Source organism: Daucus carota, chromosome 9 (genome assembly GCF_001625215.2).
Source record: "Daucus carota subsp. sativus chromosome 9, DH1 v3.0, whole genome shotgun sequence".
NCBI classification, from domain to species: Eukaryota; Viridiplantae; Streptophyta; class Magnoliopsida; order Apiales; family Apiaceae; genus Daucus; species Daucus carota.
The window spans coordinates 40,800,356-40,823,036 of record NC_030389.2 but is presented as its reverse complement, the minus strand read 5'-3'; the positions used below and the strand labels follow the sequence as shown (position 1 = coordinate 40,823,036).

Here is a 22,681-nt window from a genome sequence, read left to right as displayed (position 1 = left end):
TTCTTATCATGTTCATTCGGATATGATTACAATGTTGTTTCCTATAAATCTGGATGAGTCATAGGAGGTTGCAAGTGGTTGTATGGGGTTAGAGAAGAATCCATGGTTTGGACAAAACCAATGGCCTGCATATGAGATGCCATGTGCAAAAACATTAAATTCAAACAACCTTTTTAAAAACAACAATCTCCAGATACGTACTAGGCCCCTACTAAGTTTGTAATATAGTAGCTCATTGTTGGGAGTGTCCAACATGGATATGTCTCCGAGTGTCGGACTCAGCAACATTTTGAAAATTTCACATGTTTTTGGCCAAAAATAAGTGTCCATATTCATGTCCAAGTGTTGAGTATCCGACATGAGTACTTGAGACAAAATGAAGAGTCGGGGTAACATAGGCTGGGAGCCGTGCATGTTTGTCTTAGTTTCTTGTGTATATATGATTTATAATACCAGGGTTTATAAGTTTGGTGGTTAGGACATTACTATAAGAAAACAAGATCCTCCATGTGAGAAAACAGTTCTAAAATCCGAAAAGTTGAGGTAGGGCAAAGCAAGTAAAAATAATAGCACAATAAGAACATTGGCATTGTATAATGGGATGCTTCAAGTTGAACTTATAATCATATAGTGGATTCAGAAGCAAGGGGGTTAATGATGACAAGTGGTTGGCTCAATCCCTCATTGCCAGTTATCTAGATCAAAGTATAGATCAAAGTATATCCACATATGAAACAACCCGGGTCAAATCCCGAGTCTTTTTCGAAAATCGGGTCAAGTCCCGAATTCCGAATCCGAAAATAAGCCGAAATAAACTGGCCTAATTGCAACAACTTGGGTAATCCACAAGCCCAACACAGACCCCCAAAAGATCATGATTTGTTGGTGCAATTAGTAGTAGTACTTATGCTTATAAACTGAACTAAAGTCTCCACACTCCTCGATGTGGGACTGGGGTGTTACAACATATGTGCAATAGTAGTTTTAGCTTAGTTATATCAGATGCCGAGGGTCATTTTCCTACAATAACATCTCTATTATGTAGAGTAGAGTTAAGGTTGCGTACATCCTAGCCTCCTCAGAGCCCGCTCTAATAAGTTGGGAAAATATGAGTATGTCCTTTTTCATTTTTATACTTGATAGGAATTCAAAATATAACTATGGTTGAACGGAGAATATTAATTAAAATTTTAGCCACAATGACATAGGAAGGAGGGTGGTATGAGGCCATTGCATGTAGGACTAGCAGACAAGAATCCACATGCTCTGAGTCTGAAAGGGATGATTGCAAAGATCTGCGAGTATTCGTGGTCAAGAACATAAACATTGTGTAATGAGATGCTTCAAGCTTACAAACCCCACATGCCAGGGCCATACTTTGTCTTTAATTATTTGGTAATTTGGAATGTGTCCTTTTCGCAATGTATTAACATTTGACTCTCGTATTCTAGACCATGTAGGAAGACAACTTCTTGATAATCCCTATTATGGTTTAGCCAATTAAGATGCAGTTTCTGTTGCTTCTAGCAGAACTAAATCTTTATTTGTATACGGACAATCTGTTTGGCAAACTTAAAAACCTTGTCGTCTGCAGATAAGGCGGGTATGTATGAAGCTGGATGTGCTGTAATTCCTCAAGTGCTCAGACTCTGCATAAAATTTTAGAATGTAAATGAACAGAACTTCATACTGTTACAATCATTCACACTAGTGTATTTATAGAAGCTGCATTATTATTTTTTAAGATTCTTAACTTGTATAATGCATAGTATCAATCATTATAATTGAGTGGCTAATATTTTTAAACAACAATTATCAGAATATTTTTGATTGCATCTTTTACCTACCAGATTTCATATACTCCTAACTTTTATGGAACTAATTTTATGTAGGGTCTGGCTCCAATAAAAATCGAAATTTAAAAGAAAAATGAAAACCGCGAATCGCCAGTCTTAAATACAGAGATCACTAGTTTGCGGTTTTTATTTAAAATTTGTTATACAAGGTCTGTTCTTTTTTCTTCTTTTTATCTTGTGAATTTGTATTCATATTTGGCCTCAAATCATCTAATTTAAAGTCACTATTTGCTTAGATATATTGTTGATTTGATCTCCAAACTATAATTATTGTTAGGCAAGGAGTGTGACAAAGAAACTCTCACAATCCACACCTAGACAATTGTTCTTCTACTTGGCCCTGCAGGGCCACCCATGAGATGAACTTTTCTAGTCCATTCAGTCTGTCACCTAAAGTTTTTGCTTGGCAATTATCTAATTACTGTGACGTTCGGTTCGAATAATTGAACTAATTGCTTGAACCTTGTATTTTTGCAGTGTAAACTGTAATCAAAGAAGAGTCTTCCAGTATCTCTCGGAACATGTTTCTAACAGAGCAGAACAGACTGGGTACATTTACTTTGGTTTATCTGGATTCGGATAATCAGATAAGAACTGGTGGATGGGGATTGACAGATGGTTAGAATGCTAATAATCTGCATTTTTCGCGGTGGAAGAGGACGCTTCCTCGTCAAATGGGGTCAAAAGTTATCTTGATACGACGGTAGATAGAAAGTTTAGTGTAAATGATCAGAAATATGAATTTTTTGAAGCAATTTTCATAATCTCGTGAACTATAAGTAGGAAATATTTGAAGTAATTTTCATAATCTTGTGAACCGAATAAGATATTTAACGAGTCTGCGGACTTAAATTCTTTTACTTTACAAGAATAAACTATATGTTAACTAAGATGAGTTTATTTCTTTTTCTTTTTCTTTTTTAACTAAATCCCATGAAATGATTAAACATACTTGGAGTATATGTTAGTGGACGAAATTTATCTATTTTTGCCATTTTGGTGATGGGAAATTTAAATTTATAATACGGTGGACATATATCGTCTTAATTCATAAAAAAGTGGTAAATAGTCATTTTTTTAAGAAAGAAAAATTAATTTTTTCTCAAAAAAGTGGCCATCCATGCCACTTTTTTGAAACATAAAAACAAAGTTTAGACCATTATTTGTAAATCTGAAATTCTGATTACTAAAATGTAAAAACGGATAAAATTCTACCACCACTATTCATTTTCACTTTCCATTTTGCTCAATTTACCTATATGAAACCCAAGCATTACAAGTACGACTGTACGAGTATCACGAGTGAATATAGCCAAAAGGCAGAATCTTACCTTCATTTTTCAGACAATTTCCACACAATTACACAAGTAAAGCCATAAAAGGGCAACAAACGTCAACTCAATTCTCAGAACACAAAGTAGTTGCAAGAGAAATATGTATTATTGCAACATTCAGGTATGTGCAATGCATGTGTCCATAAATTCCAAGCGATCAAGTAATGGAAATCAGTCGTCTGGTCATATCTGATGACGAGTCAAAGATTTGAAATCTTTAATTTTATAAAATTAACATTGTTTTTAAAGTGAACTCTATCCATAATTCAGGAAGTTCTCATGTTAGTTCCTTAATTCCTTAACTAATTTAAGTAGAAATACATTAGTTTCAAAGTCAAATGAATAAGTGAATCCATGTTAACCGAAAGTAACTGTCAAATCTCCATCAACTCCTAAAGAAAAAAACCCAATATACCTCCCAGGCTCCAACTTGATCAACTAAAAAGCACTTAATTACTTTACCCCCGACACTAAGAACTATTATTGAACATGAGATCAACATTCACATACAGCAGAACTTTTTACATTAATAAAGTCATAATCCAGTGATCAAAATTCTTGATCCCATGTAATTATAATTATATGATCGATGTCAATATATAAACCCCTTTCTGTGCTAACTGCTGAGAATCGGTTCATTTAAAATTTCAAAATGTTAGAGAAAGGTCCAAATATTTCATTATCTAAAATTTTAAAGTGTTAGATAAAAACCACATATAGATTGTACTCCCTCCGTCCCACCAGGTTCTTTACGTTACTTTTTGGCACGCATTTTAAGGCTCTTATAAAGTATACTTACATTTTATATATAATTTTCAAAAAAATTTTGAAAAAAAGTTTGATGTCTAAACTTTAATTCAGAAAAAAAATAATTTAAAAAAATATTATTCACCTATCCTTTATAAGAGCCTCAAAATGCGTGCAAATAGTGAACGTAAACTACCTGGTGGGACGGAGGGAGTAGTGTTTAGTATGTACCATGAACACATACCGGAAAAATAGTAGATTTTATGTTACTCCCTCAGTTTTGAAATATAAGTCGTTTGACTTTTTGGCACACACTTCTAAGTCTTTTGACCGCATGGTTAAAATCATTATTTTTGAATAAAAATATATGATTAATATTTTAATTCAGAAAAAGAAAATTTTGAAAATAATGATTCTAGCTATGTGGTCAAAGGACCTAGAAGTGTGTGCCAAAAAGTCAAGCGACCTATATTTCAAAACGGAGGGAGTATATTTCAACAGAACCCTATTTAGAATAATAATTTTTTTCCGTCCCAACAATATCACTTTAAAAGTGTCTCCTTTACGATATTAAAAAGTGCTAGTACTCCCATCCATGATTAAAGGTTAAAATCTTCACTCTCCCATGTATTACAAACATTAATGAATTGTAAAACGTTAACATCAAACACAACAATACAAAGGAAAACAGTTACTCAACTCCACCTCCTTCAGGTAAAAAAAATTGACAAGGCCCAACCAGTTTGTCCCATTTTCCACTGCCCCTGTCCCTTGAAACATGGAGCAAATTATTGCAGATTTCCCTACTATAAATACCCTCTTCTCCTCTTCACTTTCTCCCCACCCCACTTATCTCACCATTACATTTTCAGACCATATAGCAATCCCCATTCTTTCGAAAAGTTCGTACATGCAAGACTGCAAGGAGGAAGAAATGGAAACCGAACTAGCCAAGTGTGAGTGTTGTGGATTCAAAGAAGACTGTACTCAAGACTACATCACTGAAGTCAAATCTGAATTTCTAGGAAAATGGCTATGCGGATTGTGTTCCGAGGCGGTTAAAGATGAGGTGAACAAGCAAAATGGCCTTAATAATGTTGTGCATGGTCTTGAAGAGGCTATAAAGGCTCATATTTCATTTTGTAGTAAATATAAGGCCAATCCGGCCATTCTGGTAGCTGAGGGTATGAGACAGATGCTCCGGAGAAGGTCCGGTTTGTTGTTATCATCGTCATCATCGTTGTCATCATCGTCTTCGAGTACTTCGTCTAAGAAGTATTCGAGATCAAGCAGCACATCAGAAGTGGGAAATGAGTCTTTGTTGTGCTGTAACAAGTTGGTATAAAATTGTGGTGAACTTTGTGGGAATAAGCTGGCTGATAGAAGAGCTTGTGTTTAGCTCTCATGCAACTTGTTTGTACAAAGAGTGTTTTTCATTACATAACGGAGCCTTGATTCTACATAGTTTTTTAGGTTTTTTCTCCAGTTCATCTTAAGTTATGGGGGATGTATGTGTTTATTTTTTTGCTACAGCAGTAGAAGTTTTAAAGTGTATGCCTTTTGACTTTGACTATCACAGTAGAATAATTCGCATTACAAGATGCTCAGTTTTGTCATTGGAACTGAATCACCTGACAACGAAGACAGTTTTACGAGCACTATTCGATTTATCTCATATGTTATTTAGAGATGTTTTACAGTATTCCCTCTATCCAAAATTAGATGAACTTTTTGATTTTGGACACACAATTTAACGTGCATTGACCGTATAGCTACATTATTTATTTTTAAAATTTTATTTTTCCAAATAAAAATTTAAATATGAAATTTTAGTTTACAAAAGAAAAAATAAAAAAATAAATTTCGGAACTAGCCAGTCAATGCACTTTAAGTTACGTGCCCAAAATCAACTAGCTCATCTAATTTGGGATGTAAGTAGTATCAAAATAGGTACTCAACTATAAAGTTTGAATATCAAAAAAAAAAACAATTTTATTAGTGAATTTTGAAATTAAGAGTTAAAAGGATACAATCCTAACTTAATAATATATATAATTCAAGTCAAAATTGTTTATGACAAAAGATCCAAAAAGTCATTATTTTAAGTCAAATGAAACTCAATGTCAATTTTTGGAAAAATTGTCTCAACTGTCACTTTAAACACGATTTGAAGTTGTATTTTGATTATTTTAAGTAAAACACGACTTAAAATTACGACTTCAGCTTAAAACATAATTTAAAATTGTGTTTTTGTTAACACAAACACATAATGTTGCGTTTTGTGATAGGTGTAGTCATTTTCTCAGAATAAGACGGTACAGACCTTTTATTCTTAAAAAATGATATTCTCACTAGTTTATCCTCTATCCAAGATATGACTTCGACTCTTGGACCTAAATTTATAATTAAGTCTGACAAATTTTAGTCGGTACATAGTACGTGAGTCCTCAATCCTCAATTTTTCTTATTTTAATTTTTCACATACTTAATTTACTATCGGACAAAATAGCATATATCTAAAATTTTAGAAATAAAACCTTATAATTATTAAAGGAAATTATAAAAATGATATGATTATATATATCTTATTTATTTAATTATCCTGCACTCGTATTGATAAACTACAATAGTATTTTATTTTGTTTATGAGAGCAAAAGTCCAAACAGTCCTTTACTCCTTTAGGTAACTTCCTGATATCTTTTGCAATTACCAAAATATCCCAATATGACCGTTGAGCATTTTAAATTTCAAAAACTAACGGCTTCATACTTATCCCCAATCATTATACACATTCTAATCTCGCCCAGAAAGATACAATCACGCCATGAAAGCAGTTACTTCAACACCCGAATCCTCCGTGTATTCGACAACCGAAGACGACAAATCTGAAACACGAGACACAAGCTCTTCTTTCCCGGGCTGTCGAAGAGATGCTAACTGTACTTGTGAGATGTGCTTGGCAAGCATTAATGCCACTCTTGATCTAATGCCTTTGAGTGCTCAAAGATCATCTCTTACTAAGATTTCTTCGACACCGATATCAAGGACCCCGGTTCCTTTTAGTCCTAATGTTCTTTTAACGCCTCAATCGACAGTTTCCCCTGTCGTGATGGCCTCACCACCCATGCTGAAATCGAGTAAGAAATTGGATTTTGGAGGGGGTGTGGAGAAGAAGGTGAAAGGAGAGGTGGGGTTTGTGGGGGTGGTTTTGAGGAGGTTGTTTTTCGGGGTTTGTTTGGTTTTGGGGTTGGAATTTGGGTTTTCTTGGGTGGTTTCGAGGGGTTTAAGGCCTGAGTTGTCGAAAGAGTTAGTGAGGAATTTGGGGGAGGACTCATGGGGTTTTATGGATTTGAATGACAGATTTGTGTATTTGAGTAATGGGATTAAGGGTTTGATTGGCGCGAAGAATCTGAATGGGAGCTTTGTTGATCATACATGGGAGATTAATCAGGTACATAATTGAATTAATTTTGTGTGTTTATAAGTTTTTTATATGTGCACTTTTTATTTCAGTGGTGTGAAATTTGGAAGCCCGTATCGGTTACAGTGTACTCTAGAGGAACTAGATTAGAGTCTTAACGAGAAGTACCTCATTTTGTAGGATGGTTTGTTGTTGAATTCGTATCTTCAATTGTACAAATCTATGGTGGAGGAGGTTCGTATATGGGGCTGGCCTTTGCAAACTGCTGGATTGCTGACGACTACGTTTTCTTCAAAGTCATATACTGTGTTGTCAGGAAGAGTTACCGAGGTATGTATAATTCACATTAGTTTCACATATAATTAACATATCCTGTGATTTCTGTTACTAAATATGCCTGGGGTTAGGCTTTTTATGTCATACCTTGTATTCATGACCATTCATTTGACAGTGGACTAATGGCAAGGCTGGATATGTGATTCGAAGAGCGAATAGTTCATGGACACAAGAAAAATGGAGTGCTTCAGTAGTTCAATTAGATCGAAACACATGGATTCTCGAGTATAAAAGAAGTTCCCTAACAGAAAATGCAAGATTGCTTTCAGCAATTTTGGAGTTCTTGAAATTCAGGATCACCAGACTACTGCAAATAATGAACCAGGAGTTCTGGTTGTTGTCTATTCAAGGCAGCCAGTTTAAAGGAAGGGCAGAAAGTCTAAAAGTCCCCACTTGAAAATTCTGTATAAGATAATAAGAGATGAAATGCTCTTCTAACTCACAAGTAGAGGTATGTAGTTCTCCTTTCTGATAGTCTTTGCTAGACCTGCAGAGCCCATCTGAGTTTCTTTTGAACTCTTGTAGCTCTCAATATATAACTTAAATATATCTCATATTTTATATGTTACATTTTCACCATTGGCTGAACTTTTGAAGCTATCAATTGACAGACTTGCCAGGTTTCAGGCACACAAAGTTTGCTTCAATATGTACTTTCATATGTATTATTAACTGCTAAGAGTTACCAATAGTCATTACATGAACAAGTACCATTTTTGTAATGATGAAATCTAGTTCTATCTCTGACAACAATTTCCGTCTTGTACACGTCCGATACAAGCTTCATGAAAGTATGACAGTCCTCACATATCCTGAGGTTCTTGATTATATGAATGCGTGTCCCAGTTTTCCCTGATAGCAATCCATACGAGAGTGCCAATTTTTCACTGTGCCACAGCACTGCTTCCTTTTTCTCCTCTTCATTTAAATTTGTCAGTACATTGAAGGTAAGTGGTGTATAACCAATAAGCTTCACGTCAGTGACTACCTCATTTAACTTTGCGTAGATCTCATCTGAATGTTTATGGTATTTGTCAGCTGTCAAAAACTCGTGGACTTGGTTGTTAAGCTCAATCCTACTAGTTCCCCGTTCCTTTGATATACCTTTGTGTTTCATCAACTGCCTCACCTCTCCGACATTGTCCCATTGTTTTTCTTTAGCATAAATATTCGATAAGAGCACATGGGCACCATCATGATCAGGGTCTAGCTTAAGAAGCTGCTTTGCAGCGTACTCCCCCAATTCATACTCTCCATGGATTTTACAAGCAGACAAAAGGGATCCCCAAATTACAACATTTGGAGCAAAAGGCATACTCTCTATAAGCCGGAGAGCTTCCTCTAGAAGATTGGCACGGCCATAAAGATCTACCATGCAACCATAGTGTTCGTGCTTTGGTGTTATGCGATAATCATCCACCATTGATGCAAAAACATTTCGACCTTCTTCGACCAATCCTGCGTGGCTGCAGGCATATAAAACACCCACAAATGTTACTCCGTTGGGCTCAACATTCTCAGACTTCATTTGCTGAAAGATCTTTAGGGCATTAATGGCATCCCCGTGCATAGCTAAAGCAGATATCATAGTAGTCCAAGTTATAACATTTTTCCGTCGCATATGCAGAAAAACTTCTCTTGCATCCTCAAGACTTCCACACTTGGCATACATATCGATAAGGGCATTATTTATGGGCAAAACTTCCCCAAATCTATTTTTCTTAACAAATTTGTGAATCCCTCTTGCCTGATCCAATGCTCCTACATTGGCACCAGCTGAAATAACACTTAACATAGTTACATGATCAGGATATATTCCTGAGTCTTGCATTTCACCAAATAACTTGATAGCTTCTTGAGGCACGTCGCTCTCTGCATAACCAGATATCATTGCACTCCAGCATATCAAATCCTTCTTCGGTATGTGATTAAAGATCGCGCGAGCAGGCTCAACCTGACCCTGTTTCGAATACCCCGAAACCATAGCAGTACAAGCTACTACATTCTTCGGATTCAACTTATCAAACATATCCTCTGCCAAATCCATAGACCCACAACCCGCATACATAGTAACAAGTGCACTCTGCAAACGATAGTCAATTATGACTTTACTATCAGTAATTATTTCGTGAATAGATTTCCCAAATTCCAAATTAGCAGCACGACCACAAGCTGAAAGAATAGTTGAAAACAATTTCTCATCCGGCTCAATCTTACAGCCCTTCATGTCTTCCAAAAGTAGCAGCACATCATCAAACAATCGATTCCGGCAGTACCTATTCAACATTCAAACAAACACATCACAACATATAGCAACTAAAACAACACACAAGAACAAAACCAAACCAATACCCATTTATCAAACGCGTTCCAAAACAAAATTCACATCCCCAAATCCCAATCCCACAATGTACTTATCAAATCAATTCAAACCATACCCATCAATCATAAAACTCCACGTAACAATATCTCTTTCCAACATCCTATCAAACACCATCCTCGCACCATCAATCTCCCCACACGAAGAATACATTCCAACCAACCCCGTCTCAACAAATGGATCATCGCCAAACCCCATCTTAACCGCCAACCCATGAATCAATTCCCCTTCAACCAGTCCCTTAACTCTCCCCGCCGCCTTAAGAACCAGCGGGAAACTAAACCTGTCAACCCCAATTCCTCTACTGAGCATTTCATCAAACACATAGAGTGCCTTTCCGGGATCCTTACTTCTCGATAGTTCTCGCAAGAAGCGGTTGTTTAGATGGGTTGGTTTGAGTGGGGTGAGGGATGAGGTGGCGGTGAGGGCGGAGGAGAGGTGGTGGGGAGTGGCGAGCGGCGGTGTTTGGGAAGTTAAGATGGGGTGCTTCATGACTGTTATGTTTGTTAGCGGAAATGGAGGGAAATACAAATGAGTGTGCGACTATTTATCTGAATTTGACCGAAGTGCAAATAATTTAATTCAATAAATTATCTAGCGAAAAGGAATTGAACGTTGAAGATTGATAAATACTCCAAACAATTAATAAAATTATCTATCATCATTTTGTGTTAATGCCAACTACATGTCAGTATTAATTAAGATTAATAAAATTTTAATTTTATTTTTAATGTCAACTTTTTCATAAAGTAATCTCTGTACGGTCGTTTAGTTCATGGGTTTCTAGAATCAGGGTTTGGCTATTCCAAACCCATACATGATGTTTGGTTGAGGCAAAAATATCTGAAACCCATATCTTAAACCCCCAACGCATGGGTTTTGATACCCAGAAGTGGGTATGAGATGCATTTATTTATTTTTATTTTATTTTTTTTGTCTCTATTTAAGTAATGAAATATTAGTGTTTGATACAAAATTAAATCAATGATGCAAAAATGTATGATAATAATAATTATATTAATATTTTTAATAACTTATTTTTTACAAAAATTATATATATTGATTCCGGCATTCAACCAAACACATGATATAAAATATGATACCTGAAACTCATACCAGCATAACTCTATTCCTCATTCTAACCTGATACCACTCCTCGAACCAACGACCCCTAATTGGTTTAAAAAAAAAAATTAATCCCTTTAATTTAAGTGGAGATTTTTAGCAGACTCCAACTTCTTTTCCCTTTGTATAATCATCCTTATCCTGTGATCCTGTTAGTTCAAGTTTTAACCTGTATTCCAGGTAAAGCTCTTCCTCTTGCATGTTCTACCTACCCATACTTATAAGTTATAATCACACTCTTTTTCATTTGACCCACTCATAATGGACAGGCTACTGGTTTTTATACAATTTAAAGACGCTCTCTTTGAGAAAAAGGTACTATCAACTTTTCATCTTTTCTTTGCATATTTATACCCGCATCTTTTGTGAATTTTGTTTATGTGAACCCGCATGTAAATTTATCATCTTTTGAAACTCCTGCATTTTGTTTGTATATGCGTAAACTTGTGTAAGTTTTGTGGGTATTGCACACTTAGGTTTTGTAGTTTTGTAAATAAAGGGGTAATTTATTGAACATGCTACGTGTTAATGGAGGATTTCGGTTAACAGTATTTTGAAGGTTTTGGGAATTTAGGGTTTACAAAAAAAAGGAGTCGGGCTTGATAAGATAGTCCTTTACGATCTTCGTCAAATAGTCACTACACAACTCAAAGATCTACATGTTTCTTTCCTTGTCCTTATTCTAAGAGCAACTCCAACCCAACATTATAATGTTAGACCCTGTTATTATAATGTAATTTATAGTGTAAATCAACTCCAATGCAACACTAAAATGGTGTGAAACTTACACCAAATAAAGTATATTTAGTGTAATTTTTAGACAAAATTTGATGTCTTTCACAATTCCAACAATACCCTTGTTTTTGTTAACAAAACAAATGTGTTACTTCATGTCACAGAAAGATTCCTTTTAGTGTAAATTATAGCGTCAATGGGTTGGAATGCATTTTATGAATGATGTGATTTTGACACTAATAGTATATTGGGTTGGAGATGGTAAGTTTTATTAATTTTGTCCTAGAATTGTCTGTGTGTCTTGATTTGTTGATTCTAATAGCAACTAGAAGACCGCTACTTGATTTATAACTTTTGTAATAAATGGATTGTCAATGAAATCTTCTGGTTTATAACCATGAAGGCACATTCTTCGGGCCTATGTTGGATTGTCAGTAATACTATATATGTTGCTAGCTCCTCCCAACTGCTTAATAATTTAGTTTTATATGTTCAAAGATAATCTTTGACATTATCAAGGAACAAACAATATCGTGTCTTTCAACCCCCCACACCATCCCCACCGCTCTATTTTTTTGTATTGGTGAAGTAGAACGGGATATTCAATATTTAGTCTTGAATGACATCAAAAAGAAAAACAAAAAGATTTAGTCTTGAATGGTATAATCAAGATTTATGTTGTGTTTGGCTGATATGGAATGAAATTTGAAATTTTGAATCATAGAATGGGCAGAAGTTCAAAATTTTCAAAATTGCATTCGTTCTACATTCAATTCCTAAAAACCTACACTAGAGCTCAAACACACCATTTTACTAAGGCATGCCCCATCCTCCATCATACCCATTCTCTTCCCAAGTCCAAATAATCATATAAAAATTTGAACTTCTTTTTTTTTTTTCCAAAATCTTCCTTCCTACCTCCATTCTCTCTTTTTTTTTTGTCAGAGCCTCCCTCCACTCTTTAGTTGAAATTTAATTCAATCCATTTCACATTCCTTAACCAAACACGACATTACTCTTAACTGGTCAAGTAGATGTTATGATTAAGAGTATGACTGAATTGTTAACTTTAATGCAATGATAAAGATATTGTATATTAGTTGCTTTTAAGATTTTGGGATAAGGTTGAACTCATCATTCTCTGGGCGAAACATGTGCTATAATGGATCGAACAAAGGGTTATGATTCCCCGAGCATGAACTCACTTCAAAAACCTGTTCTCAGTTTAGATTGCATGGTGCAATTCGTGAATGAAGCCAGAAATTCATCTCACTATGATAGTTGGCCATGCTCGAAGGTGTTAACTTAACCACAAGCACAAAGATTTTTCCAATGAACTTAACCTAAAATCATTTCCAATTTCTGAGTTGGGAGTTAAAACAAAATCAAAGAAATATGTAGACATATTGGTGCGACCACTTGAAGGTGTTGGTAATGATTGGCTTTATTAAGGTGTATTATGTCCAGAAGCAAGTAGCATATAAAGCTAGTTTATTGCAGCATATTGCATGGCTAATGTGGTCGAGCATAGGAACAAGTTATGTTGGAGACTCTTAATGATCTGAATCTATACAAAGAAACACAATATTTACTGCTAAAAGTATGATTTTCTTGAAGGCATTGCTAACGCTAGAGGAAACAAATGTGATCACGGAATCCAGTGAGCATGCACGAAGAGCTTTCTGGATTAACTTTTATGTTGCTGGCTTTGCCGTCTGGTTAGGTACCGCTCTTAGCTCATTGAATGGCCTCATTGTAATACTTATTCTTGTCGCTGGTTTGTAGTGCAGTGAGTATGGTTTAAGTGAGTGCCTTATAAGTTTCATGTGGGAGCCATAATACAATTACCTAGTAATAAATTACAAATTTGGTTTTTGGATTTAACGATTCTAGAAAGCCACCTTTATTTCTATCCATAACACGCTAAGTAAGGGACATTCATGGTTTCTAGCGTCTGGCGTTGAAATTGTCAATATAATTATCATTACAGTATAATGTAGCTGTTATTTAGTAGTTGTATATAGCTGTTATTTACTAGCTGTAAATCAGTGATTTGTACAGTTGTATTAGGCTTGACTTAGGATAATAATTGGGGATTCTGTAGGCTGATTTCCAGGCAGATATAGTGGGATCTGCTTGCTGATTTTTAGCGCTAATTAGCTCTGCTGTACCTATAAATACAGGAGCTTGTTTGTATAACAATTCATTGAGAAATATAAGCTTTTTCTCATATCTTTGTCATGGTATCAGAGCTAGTTATTTGAAAATCTGCTCTTGTACTTCTTGTCCACCTTAATAATCAGTGTTTTTTTCTTTTAGTCCATCTTTCTTGGAATTCATCTCTTGGTTCTTGTTTCTTTTCGAATCATGTCATTGGAGCAATCTAACAACTTTCTTGTTCGTTTTAATGGGAAGAACTAATCTGCTTGGTCTTTCCAATTTGAGATTCTTGTCAAGGGAAAAGAATTATGGGGCTATGTTGATGGAACGGAATCTGCACCTGACTCCAAAGAAAAGGAGAAACTTGCGAAATGGAAGGTGAAGGATGCTCAGATAATGTCTTGGATTCTTGGGAGCATGGAACCGTTTATGATTCTCAATCTCAGGCCTTACAAGTCTTCTAAAAGATATGTGGGGTCACTTGAAGAAAGTTTACAATCAAAGCAACGCCGCCCGACGTTTTCAATTAGAGCTTGAGTTGGGACAACTAAGTCAGGGAAGCATGACAATCCAAGAGTTTTATTCTTCTTTTGAGAATTTGTGGAATGAATACACTGATATTGTGTATGAGAGTGTTTCTGCTGAAGGACTAGCTGCTGTCCAAAGTGTACGCGGGACGACCAAACGTGATCAGTTTTTAATGAAATTGCGGGGAGATTTTGAACCAGTCAGGTCCAACCTCATGAATAGAAATCCTGTTCCTTCAATCGATACTTGCATAGGTGAGCTTTTTCGAGAAGAACAACGGCTCGTGACACAAACTTTCATTGATCAGAAATCACAGAATTCTTCTCCAATTCCTGTTGCATATGTTGCCCAAGGAAAGCATAGAGGTGGAAGAGATATGAGTAATATCCAATGCTACAGTTGCAAAGGATTTGGACATGTTGCTACTAATTGCACTAAAAAATTCTGCAATTATTGCAAGAAAGCTGGGCATATTATTAAAGATTGTCCAATCCGGCCTCCGAAGAAATCTGAGACTGCTTACAATGTCTCAGTTGGATCCTCAAATGCTCCGAACTTTGGTCAGTCCTTTGTTACTCCTGAAATGATCCAGCAGATGATAGTTAATGCATTTTCAACTTTAGGAATTTCAGGTAACAAAAATTCTGCTCATAAGCCTTGGTATTTTGATTCCGCTGCCTCAAATCACATGACTAGCACAACAGTACCCCTAAATAATGTTCAAAAGTATAAAGGGGATCTTCATATTCAAACTGCTGATGGTAACTCTTTACCTATTACTGCTGTTGGTGATATTTCAACCTCTCTGAATACTATCTTCGTGTCCCCAAAGTTGTCTACTAATCTTATATCTGTTGGCCAGTTAGTTGATAACAATTGCACGGTTCAATTTTCAAATTCTGGTTGTTTTGTGCAGGATCAAGTGTCAGGGAAGATGATCGCGAAGGGGCCTAAAGTGGGACGTCTCTTTCCTTTACTCCCATCACCTTCCCTAGTGTCAAATTATGTCTCTTGTAATGCCGTTGATTGTAATAATCAAGTGTGGCATAAGCGGTTAGGACATCCAAATTCTCATGTTCTTAGTATTTTACTTAAATCTGGTTTGCTTGGGAATAAAGTTTCGAATTCTTCAAATACAGACAATATTCATTGTGCATCTTGCAAACTTGGTAAAAGCAAAACACTTCCTTTTCCATCACGTAAATCTCACACCACCAAAGCTTTTGAACTTGTGCATACGGATGTATGGGGTATTTCACCAGTGGTATCTCATCAACATTACAAGTATTTTGTAACTTTTATAGACGATTTCTCTTGTTATACTTGGGTATATTTTCTTCGATATAAAAGCGAGGTCTTTAAAGCATTTCAAACTTTCCATGCTTTAATCGAGACACAATTTTCAGCAAAAATTAGAATTTTGCAATCTGATTCAGGTGGTGAATATACATCAAATGAATTTCAATCTTTCCTTCAAAATCATGGAATCATATCACAACGATCTTGTCCATCAACTCCACAACAAAATGGTGTGGCCGAGAGAAAGAATCGTCATCTTCTTGATGTCGTTCGAACTCTCCTCATCGAGTCTTGTGTTCCATCTCATTCTTGGTGTGAAGCCCTGTCTACTGCTGTTTATTTGATAAACAGATTACCATCTCCCACCTTAAACAATGAATCTCCCTACCTCCGTTTATATGAAGATGCACCAGATTATTCCGATCTTCATATTTTCGGATGTGTTTGTTTTGTTCATCTTCAGCCACATGAAAGGAACAAACTTACTGCACAATCTGTCAAGTGTGCTTTTTTAGGATACGGTGGTACCCAAAAAGGTTTTCTTTGCTATGATCCTAATACTCGTCGTATTCGTGTGTCTAGAAATGTAATTTTCTTTGAAAATCAGTCTTTTTTTGCACACAAATGACTTCACAACTCCCATCGATAGCTATATTGCCTCATTTTCCCGAGTCATCAGCTCCATCACAAAGATTTAAACCAGGTCATGTTTATCATAGACGCACATCTCCCACTATGGCTCCTGCGACTCTTTCTGACGCACCTGATCCTGTTCTACCGAGTTCCAATGATCCACCTCTTGTTCGGAGAAGCTCTAGAAATTCAAAACCTCCCGACAGGTATGGTTTTACAAATCCAGTAGCCATGTCCACTACTTTATCTCCTATCTCTATTCTCACTTGTTATAAACAGGCTATGGAACATGAGTGTTGGCAACAAGCAATGGAAACAGAACTTCAAGCTCTTGCAGAAAATCATACTTGGGACGTTGTTTCCTTGCCTCCAAATGTTAAGCCAATTGGTAGCAAGTGGGTTTATAGTATGAAACTCAAGTCTGATGGCTCATTAGATCGATACAAAGCTCGGCTGGTTGCACTTGGCAATAAACAAGAATATGGTATCAACTATGAAGAGACATTTGCACCAGTTGCTAAAATGACCACTGTAAGAACCATTCTTGCTGTTGCTTCCTCTAAATCTTGGCCTTTACATCAGATGGATGTCAAAAATGCTTTTTTGAATGGGGATCTTAAAGAAGAAATTTACATGAAACTTCCACATGGCATGGCATGGATAACTCCAAATAAAGTTTGCAGGTTAAGGCACACTTTGTATGGGTTGAGGCAGTCTCCTAGAGAATGGTTTGATAAGTTTCGTCATACTCTCATCAACTTCTCTTTTACACAAAGCCAATATGATTCATCTCTCTTCTTTCATAAGGCACAAGAAGGTATGGTCTTTCTTCTAGTCTATGTCGATGATATAATCATCACAGGCAGTGACACTGTGCTCATATCAAAACTTAAGAATATGTTGCATAGTACATTTCAAATGAAGGATCTTGGGGATCTTAAATATTTTTTGGGTCTAGAAGTTCATTCTCGAGATCGAGGTATATGCTTAAATCAGCATAAATATGTGAGAGATCTTATTGAGTTGGCTGGTTTAAAGCAGGCTACTGCTGTTGATACACCAATGGAAGTGAATGTCAAATATCGAAAAGATGAAGGGGAGCTTTTGCCTAATCCTTATTTATATAGACAATTGGTTGGTAGCCTCATCTATCTAACTTTTACTAGGCCTGATATCTCATATGCTGTCCATATAGTTAGCAGATTTATGCAATCACCTCGGCATCTTCATCTTGTTGCAGTAAAGCGTATTATTCAATATTTAATTGGGTCACCTACGCGTGGTCTATTCTTTCCAAAAAATTCTGATCTTCATTTGACAGCATATAGTGATGCTGATTGGGCTGGATGTCCTGATACCAGAAGATCTACAACTGGATGGTGTACTTTTCTTGGAGATGCATTGATCTCTTGGAAGTGTAAAAAGCAAGATCATGTCGCAAAATCTCCCACGGAGGCTGAATATAGAGCCATGTCTGCAGCTTGTGCTGATATTGTTTGGTTACGTGGCCTTCTTTCCGAGCTTGGAGCTTCCCAAATTAATCCTACTCCACTGATGTCCTGATACCAGAAGATGTACAACTGGATGGTGTACTTTTCTTGGAGATGCATTGATCTCTTGGAAGTGTAAAAAGCAAGATCATGTCTCAAAATCTCCCACGGAGGCTGAATATAGAGCCATGTCTGCAGCTTGTGCTGAAATTGTTTGGTTACGTGGCCTTCTTTCCGAGCTTGGAGCTTCCCAAATTAATCCTACTCCACTCCATGCTGATAACAAAAGTGCCATTCAGATAGCTTCCAATCCAGTATTTCATGAACGAACAAAACACATCGAAGTTGATTGTCATTATATCAGAGATGCATTTACTCGTGGTGTTATTGAACTTCCTCATGTTAGTACTAATCTTCAAACAGCTGATGTGTTTACAAAAGCTTTGACACGTCAACGGCACAAGTTTCTTAATGGCAAATTGATGCTACTAGATTTACCAGCATCATTTTGAGGGGGGGGGGGGGGGGGGGGTCAATATAATTATCATTACAGTATAATGTAGCTGTTATTTAGTAGTTGTATATAGCTGTTATTTACTAGCTGTAAATCAGTGATTTGTACAGTTGTATTAGGCTTGACTTAGGATAATAATTGGGGATTCTGTAGGCTGATTTCCAGGCAGATATAGTGGGATCTGCTTGCTGATTTTTAGCGCTAATTAGCTCTGCTGTACCTATAAATACAGGAGCTTGTTTGTATAACAATTCATTGAGAAATATAAGCTTTTTCTCATATCTTTGTCAGAAATAAACCATTTAAACCTACAGTATGAAAATAAAAATGTGTGATGTGATTTGTCCCGCAACCTTATAACTCTTAGTCTTATGCTTTATGCATTCTAAAGGTTTAGCCTTTTGCGTTAGTGCTTACAGTTGTTTCTTAATAATTTAGATTCTTTACATATTTTTCGTGGCAGGGACAAGAAGGCTACAAAATGCACTCCGGTTGCCTTTTGCAGGAGGTAATTAACATATAAGAAATTTTTTCCTACACTTTTCCAATTCTCCTTTACTAGTGTATTTTTAGCTCTACTCACTTTAGATAATGCATTGAACATGGCCTAATTTGAATTGTTGAATCACAAAACATGGCAATTTTCATAGATTATGCAGTATCAGAAGTCAGAACTGTTTCAATTATTTGATGTAGTTAGCGCTAAGAAAGAAAGGTACCTGATTACTGTATATGGCCTCAAGGCCCTTATAAGTCCTGGGAGTCATTGTTATCTCGGAGAATGTTAGGAAAGATCATCTGGGGATTAAGGGCAGAGAGCATGCCAAATTTTATCCTTGTTTAAGTATACTATGTAACAACGTATAGATGCTGTTTTACATGAAAGTTAAATAAAACTCAAAACTAATGATATTAAATACCATCTTACTGATTTATCTGTAATTATTTTCCTGAATTATGAAGTATAAATCTGTTGTAGGGCTAAAAAAGAAAATGGCGATAAAATAAAGAGCGATGTACATCCATGAAAATGAGAAATTAAAGAAGTTAGTTCCTAATTTGTTAGGGGCCTAAAAGATATAGCCTTTTACATTTCCACTTTGCATTTTCCCTTAAACGAAAGAGACTATGGAGCCATTTGGTTTGGTACAGACTACACATTTTTCTGAAATCACAAGTTGACTGAATAACTGTTACAAGAACCACAAGTTATTTGTTTGCAAATGTGAGCTATGGATTAGTGGTAGTTTGTCAATTTAGTCTGTAAGCCTTGCACAAATATTAAAGCACATATATTGCAGCTATAGTAGCTAAAACTGTAAGCAATGATCTGCTTTGAAACTAAATATAAACACAGAAAAAAACAGAAATCTTGTAGGTTTCAAGCTTTTGCTTGAAAGATGGAAAATGATGAGCATGAGTAATACTGAATGTATTTATGTATTGCTCGACATGTATCAATGAAGGTCATCCCCATTGCGCAAGGCTCACACATCCGTAGGGTTTAGGGGAGGTCCAATGTGTGCAAAATTAACTTTTTTTTTCAGGAAGAGGCTGTCATGTAAAGAAAAAGATTTAGTTCTGTCGTGCTTACCTGTACCACTATATGATATACATCGTGACGCCATTCCGTTCATATTTGAGTTTAGGAGATCCAGTCTTCTGTCACTTATACACCTACCACATCAATGAATACAACTTCCTGAATAACTTATAGTTATTATTTCCCAGAATTGCTTTTGGGACTTCCGTTTATGTAACTCTACAGTGATACACATCACTAGATTGACTAGTTGTAGTGTTGTACTTTATATCTCCATCCAGCTTTTTATTTCTCATTCTTGTATTTGCTTCTATTTTTATTTGTGTCCTTCCGAATCTTCTTGTTTATGCTTTTTTGAAGTTTAGTTTTGGGTTCTATAATAGGTCTGTATATTTTCCATGCAGAGATCTTACCTTTTGGCATGATTCTTCAGCTGTCGCTCACAACCAGTAAGTCAAATACAACTCCCTCCCTCCCTCCCTCCTCCTCTCCTTTCGATCCCTCCCTCTCTGTTACTCTCTCTCTATTCCCCTCTCTCCCCCCTCTCCTTTCTAGAAATGAAACTTAAGTAATAGTCTAGATTATGCAACTATAACTCATTTGTAGAATTCATTATTGTCATAAGATTATTTTATTTTATCAGCATCCCGTGGATGAATGTATTAAAAGCATCATATAGATGCATCCTTTAAGAAAATAATAATGATGTAAAAAGACTGGCTAATACTTTTTATACTGTCAAAGAAGATGAGGCAACAGGAGAGGTGAATCCGTTAAAATGGGGAACCATAGAAATTATATGTTCCACTAATCTTACCTTCTTAATTATCCATTTGCTTTTCTTGCAACAATTACATTGGTACAAGGGTTTATGTCAATTTTGAAATCCAGTCAAGAACTATAAAAGAAAAATAAAGACTACCTGGTGCAGAATTAGTAGTAATTATCGTTAATAAAACAGTGAACAGAGAAAAACAGTTTGATAGCTTCTCATAAATAAATAGCAATTCTCAGCAGGAAAATACTGCAAACGTGAACTCACCAACAAGCTTTTAGGCATCGCTAAAGGGTTCTAAACTTCTACCACAACAAAATATGTGCCATCGGTGATATCAAAAATGCCGTTTGGCAGGTTTTGATAATCTATAAAACACACATTCAGGAATTTTTTTCTATACATGACATTTATATGCATAAATTTATGAGTTATCTTGCAGCAAGTGCTACATATGGCGGATTATTTGGAATTGGACGCTCATTTGGTTCATCTTTTGAACATATTCTCAACCAGGAGGGAAGTCAGATTCAAATAGAGTTGGGAAATGTGTATGTTTATAATGCTTTTACAGGAGGATCTTCTATATCTAGTGTACATAATAACAAAAACATGAGGAGAAAGCTCTCTTTTCTTGATCAAGGTCATTAAGTTATGAATAGGCTAATGTTTAACCTCTATATTGTGCGTTAGCTACTCCATGAATTTTTAAGGAAGATGTTTAGGTACTACTAATGTAGTAGAATGATCTGAGGTGTTTTACCCTATTTGAATATATAGTCAATGATTATATTAGATGAGAAATAATACGAATATTTCCAGCTTATTTTCCTGCTGCATAAGAAGGATTCAGAAATACCAGTAATCAGGCATTTGGTTTTCAATTTGCAGATGTTACCAAGTTTTGATGCAAATCAACTAATGTTTCTGTTTACACATGTAGATTGGTGAGTTTTGTGGAAAAGTATCCGGGGGCGAGTGAGAGTATAATGAAGCAGCACATCTCCAAGCATTTTTACCTGGAGAAAGTTTTTGATGATCTATCCACAGATCGGCCAAAACAGGTTTGGCGTTACAGGAATTTCTTTGGAGATGATGCTTCTTCTTCGCAGAAAACAACTCAGAGTGGCTCCTACAGCGAGAATACCAATGTCGAACCCAAGCCAATTAGTAATGTAAGTTCATTTGTATGAACACATATACACACATTTTGTTGCAGGTGGATTAAGTTGTTGCATTGTTAGGTTTCAGTTTATACAAGTACATAATAAGAAATCATCAGTATGTAATGTCTTTGTCATTTAGATGATTATTTTCGGTTGCAGGAGAGCAGTACTGATGATGATACAATGGCAGACCCTTTTGATTGGATTGTTCATACCCCGGTCCCAGAAAGAGTCGAGGACAATGAAAAAGCTGCTTCCTGCACCATGTCACATAGAAGACATAAGCGCAGCCATAAAAGATCTCACCGTAGGCTAATAAGCAGACGAGAAGCTTCAACAGATATGCGACATGCTTTGGCCGACAAGGGCATGGCATCAATCTAACATCTTAACTCTTCCATCACTAGAGTGCAGTCATAGGTATTCAGATGCACAATAGTGATGTACTAATTCTAGTTCATTTGCGAAGGAGTTACAAAGTATGCAACTCCTTCACATTGAAACGCATGAAAAGGTACCTATATTGTGACAACCTGGTAACTAGTCTTGTCATTTGGATCAATATATAACGGTCCAGGTTCATCTTTTATCATCATCATAAAAAATTGCAAGAAAGCTATCCCAGTAATTATCATATT

General features: G+C 36.0%; 5 protein-coding genes across 7 annotated transcripts; 4 read left to right on the top strand and 1 right to left on the bottom strand.

Annotated features, from left to right (window-relative positions):
• The first annotated feature begins 4,715 nt into the window (after positions 1-4,715).
• Positions 4,716-5,282, top strand: LOC108202226 (uncharacterized). Its single transcript, XM_017370622.2, has one exon. The coding sequence runs from the start codon at positions 4,716-4,718 to the stop codon at positions 5,280-5,282; it is 567 nt and encodes a 188-aa protein (XP_017226111.2).
• Positions 5,283-6,712: 1,430 nt separating this feature from the next.
• LOC108200399 (uncharacterized) lies at positions 6,713-8,271 on the top strand. Its single transcript, XM_017368528.2, has 3 exons — positions 6,713-7,389; positions 7,540-7,689; positions 7,811-8,271. Exons 1-3 carry the CDS (start codon positions 6,763-6,765, stop codon positions 8,090-8,092), a joined length of 1,059 nt encoding a protein of 352 aa, XP_017224017.1. The 5' UTR covers positions 6,713-6,762; the 3' UTR covers positions 8,093-8,271.
• A 61-nt stretch (positions 8,272-8,332) lies between these two features.
• On the bottom strand, positions 8,333-10,716 carry LOC108200398 (pentatricopeptide repeat-containing protein At4g14820). Its single transcript, XM_017368527.2, has 2 exons — positions 10,134-10,716; positions 8,333-9,971 (listed from the first exon to the last, which is right to left on the bottom strand). Exons 1-2 carry the CDS (start codon positions 10,565-10,567, stop codon positions 8,378-8,380), a joined length of 2,028 nt encoding a protein of 675 aa, XP_017224016.1. The 5' UTR covers positions 10,568-10,716; the 3' UTR covers positions 8,333-8,377.
• A 696-nt stretch (positions 10,717-11,412) lies between these two features.
• Positions 11,413-22,614, top strand: LOC108202758 (uncharacterized). 3 transcript variants are annotated; one of them, XM_064084563.1, is made up of 7 exons: positions 11,413-11,515; positions 13,553-13,658; positions 19,023-19,067; positions 20,507-20,551; positions 21,320-21,428; positions 21,821-22,052; positions 22,203-22,608. In XM_064084563.1, exons 1-7 carry the CDS (start codon positions 11,462-11,464, stop codon positions 22,425-22,427), a joined length of 816 nt encoding a protein of 271 aa, XP_063940633.1. In that variant the 5' UTR covers positions 11,413-11,461; the 3' UTR covers positions 22,428-22,608. The 3 variants fall into 3 exon arrangements, with proteins under 3 accessions (XP_063940633.1, XP_017226778.1, XP_063940634.1); XM_017371289.2 differs by lacking the exon at positions 11,413-11,515 and adding an exon at positions 11,523-13,232 and having other exon boundaries at positions 22,203-22,614; XM_064084564.1 differs by lacking the exons at positions 11,413-11,515; positions 13,553-13,658 and adding an exon at positions 18,808-18,950 and having other exon boundaries at positions 22,203-22,604.
• On the top strand, positions 13,666-15,677 carry LOC135149289 (uncharacterized). Its single transcript, XM_064084565.1, has 2 exons — positions 13,666-15,255; positions 15,540-15,677. Exons 1-2 carry the CDS (start codon positions 14,565-14,567, stop codon positions 15,575-15,577), a joined length of 729 nt encoding a protein of 242 aa, XP_063940635.1. The 5' UTR covers positions 13,666-14,564; the 3' UTR covers positions 15,578-15,677.
• Positions 22,615-22,681: the final 67 nt, after the last annotated feature.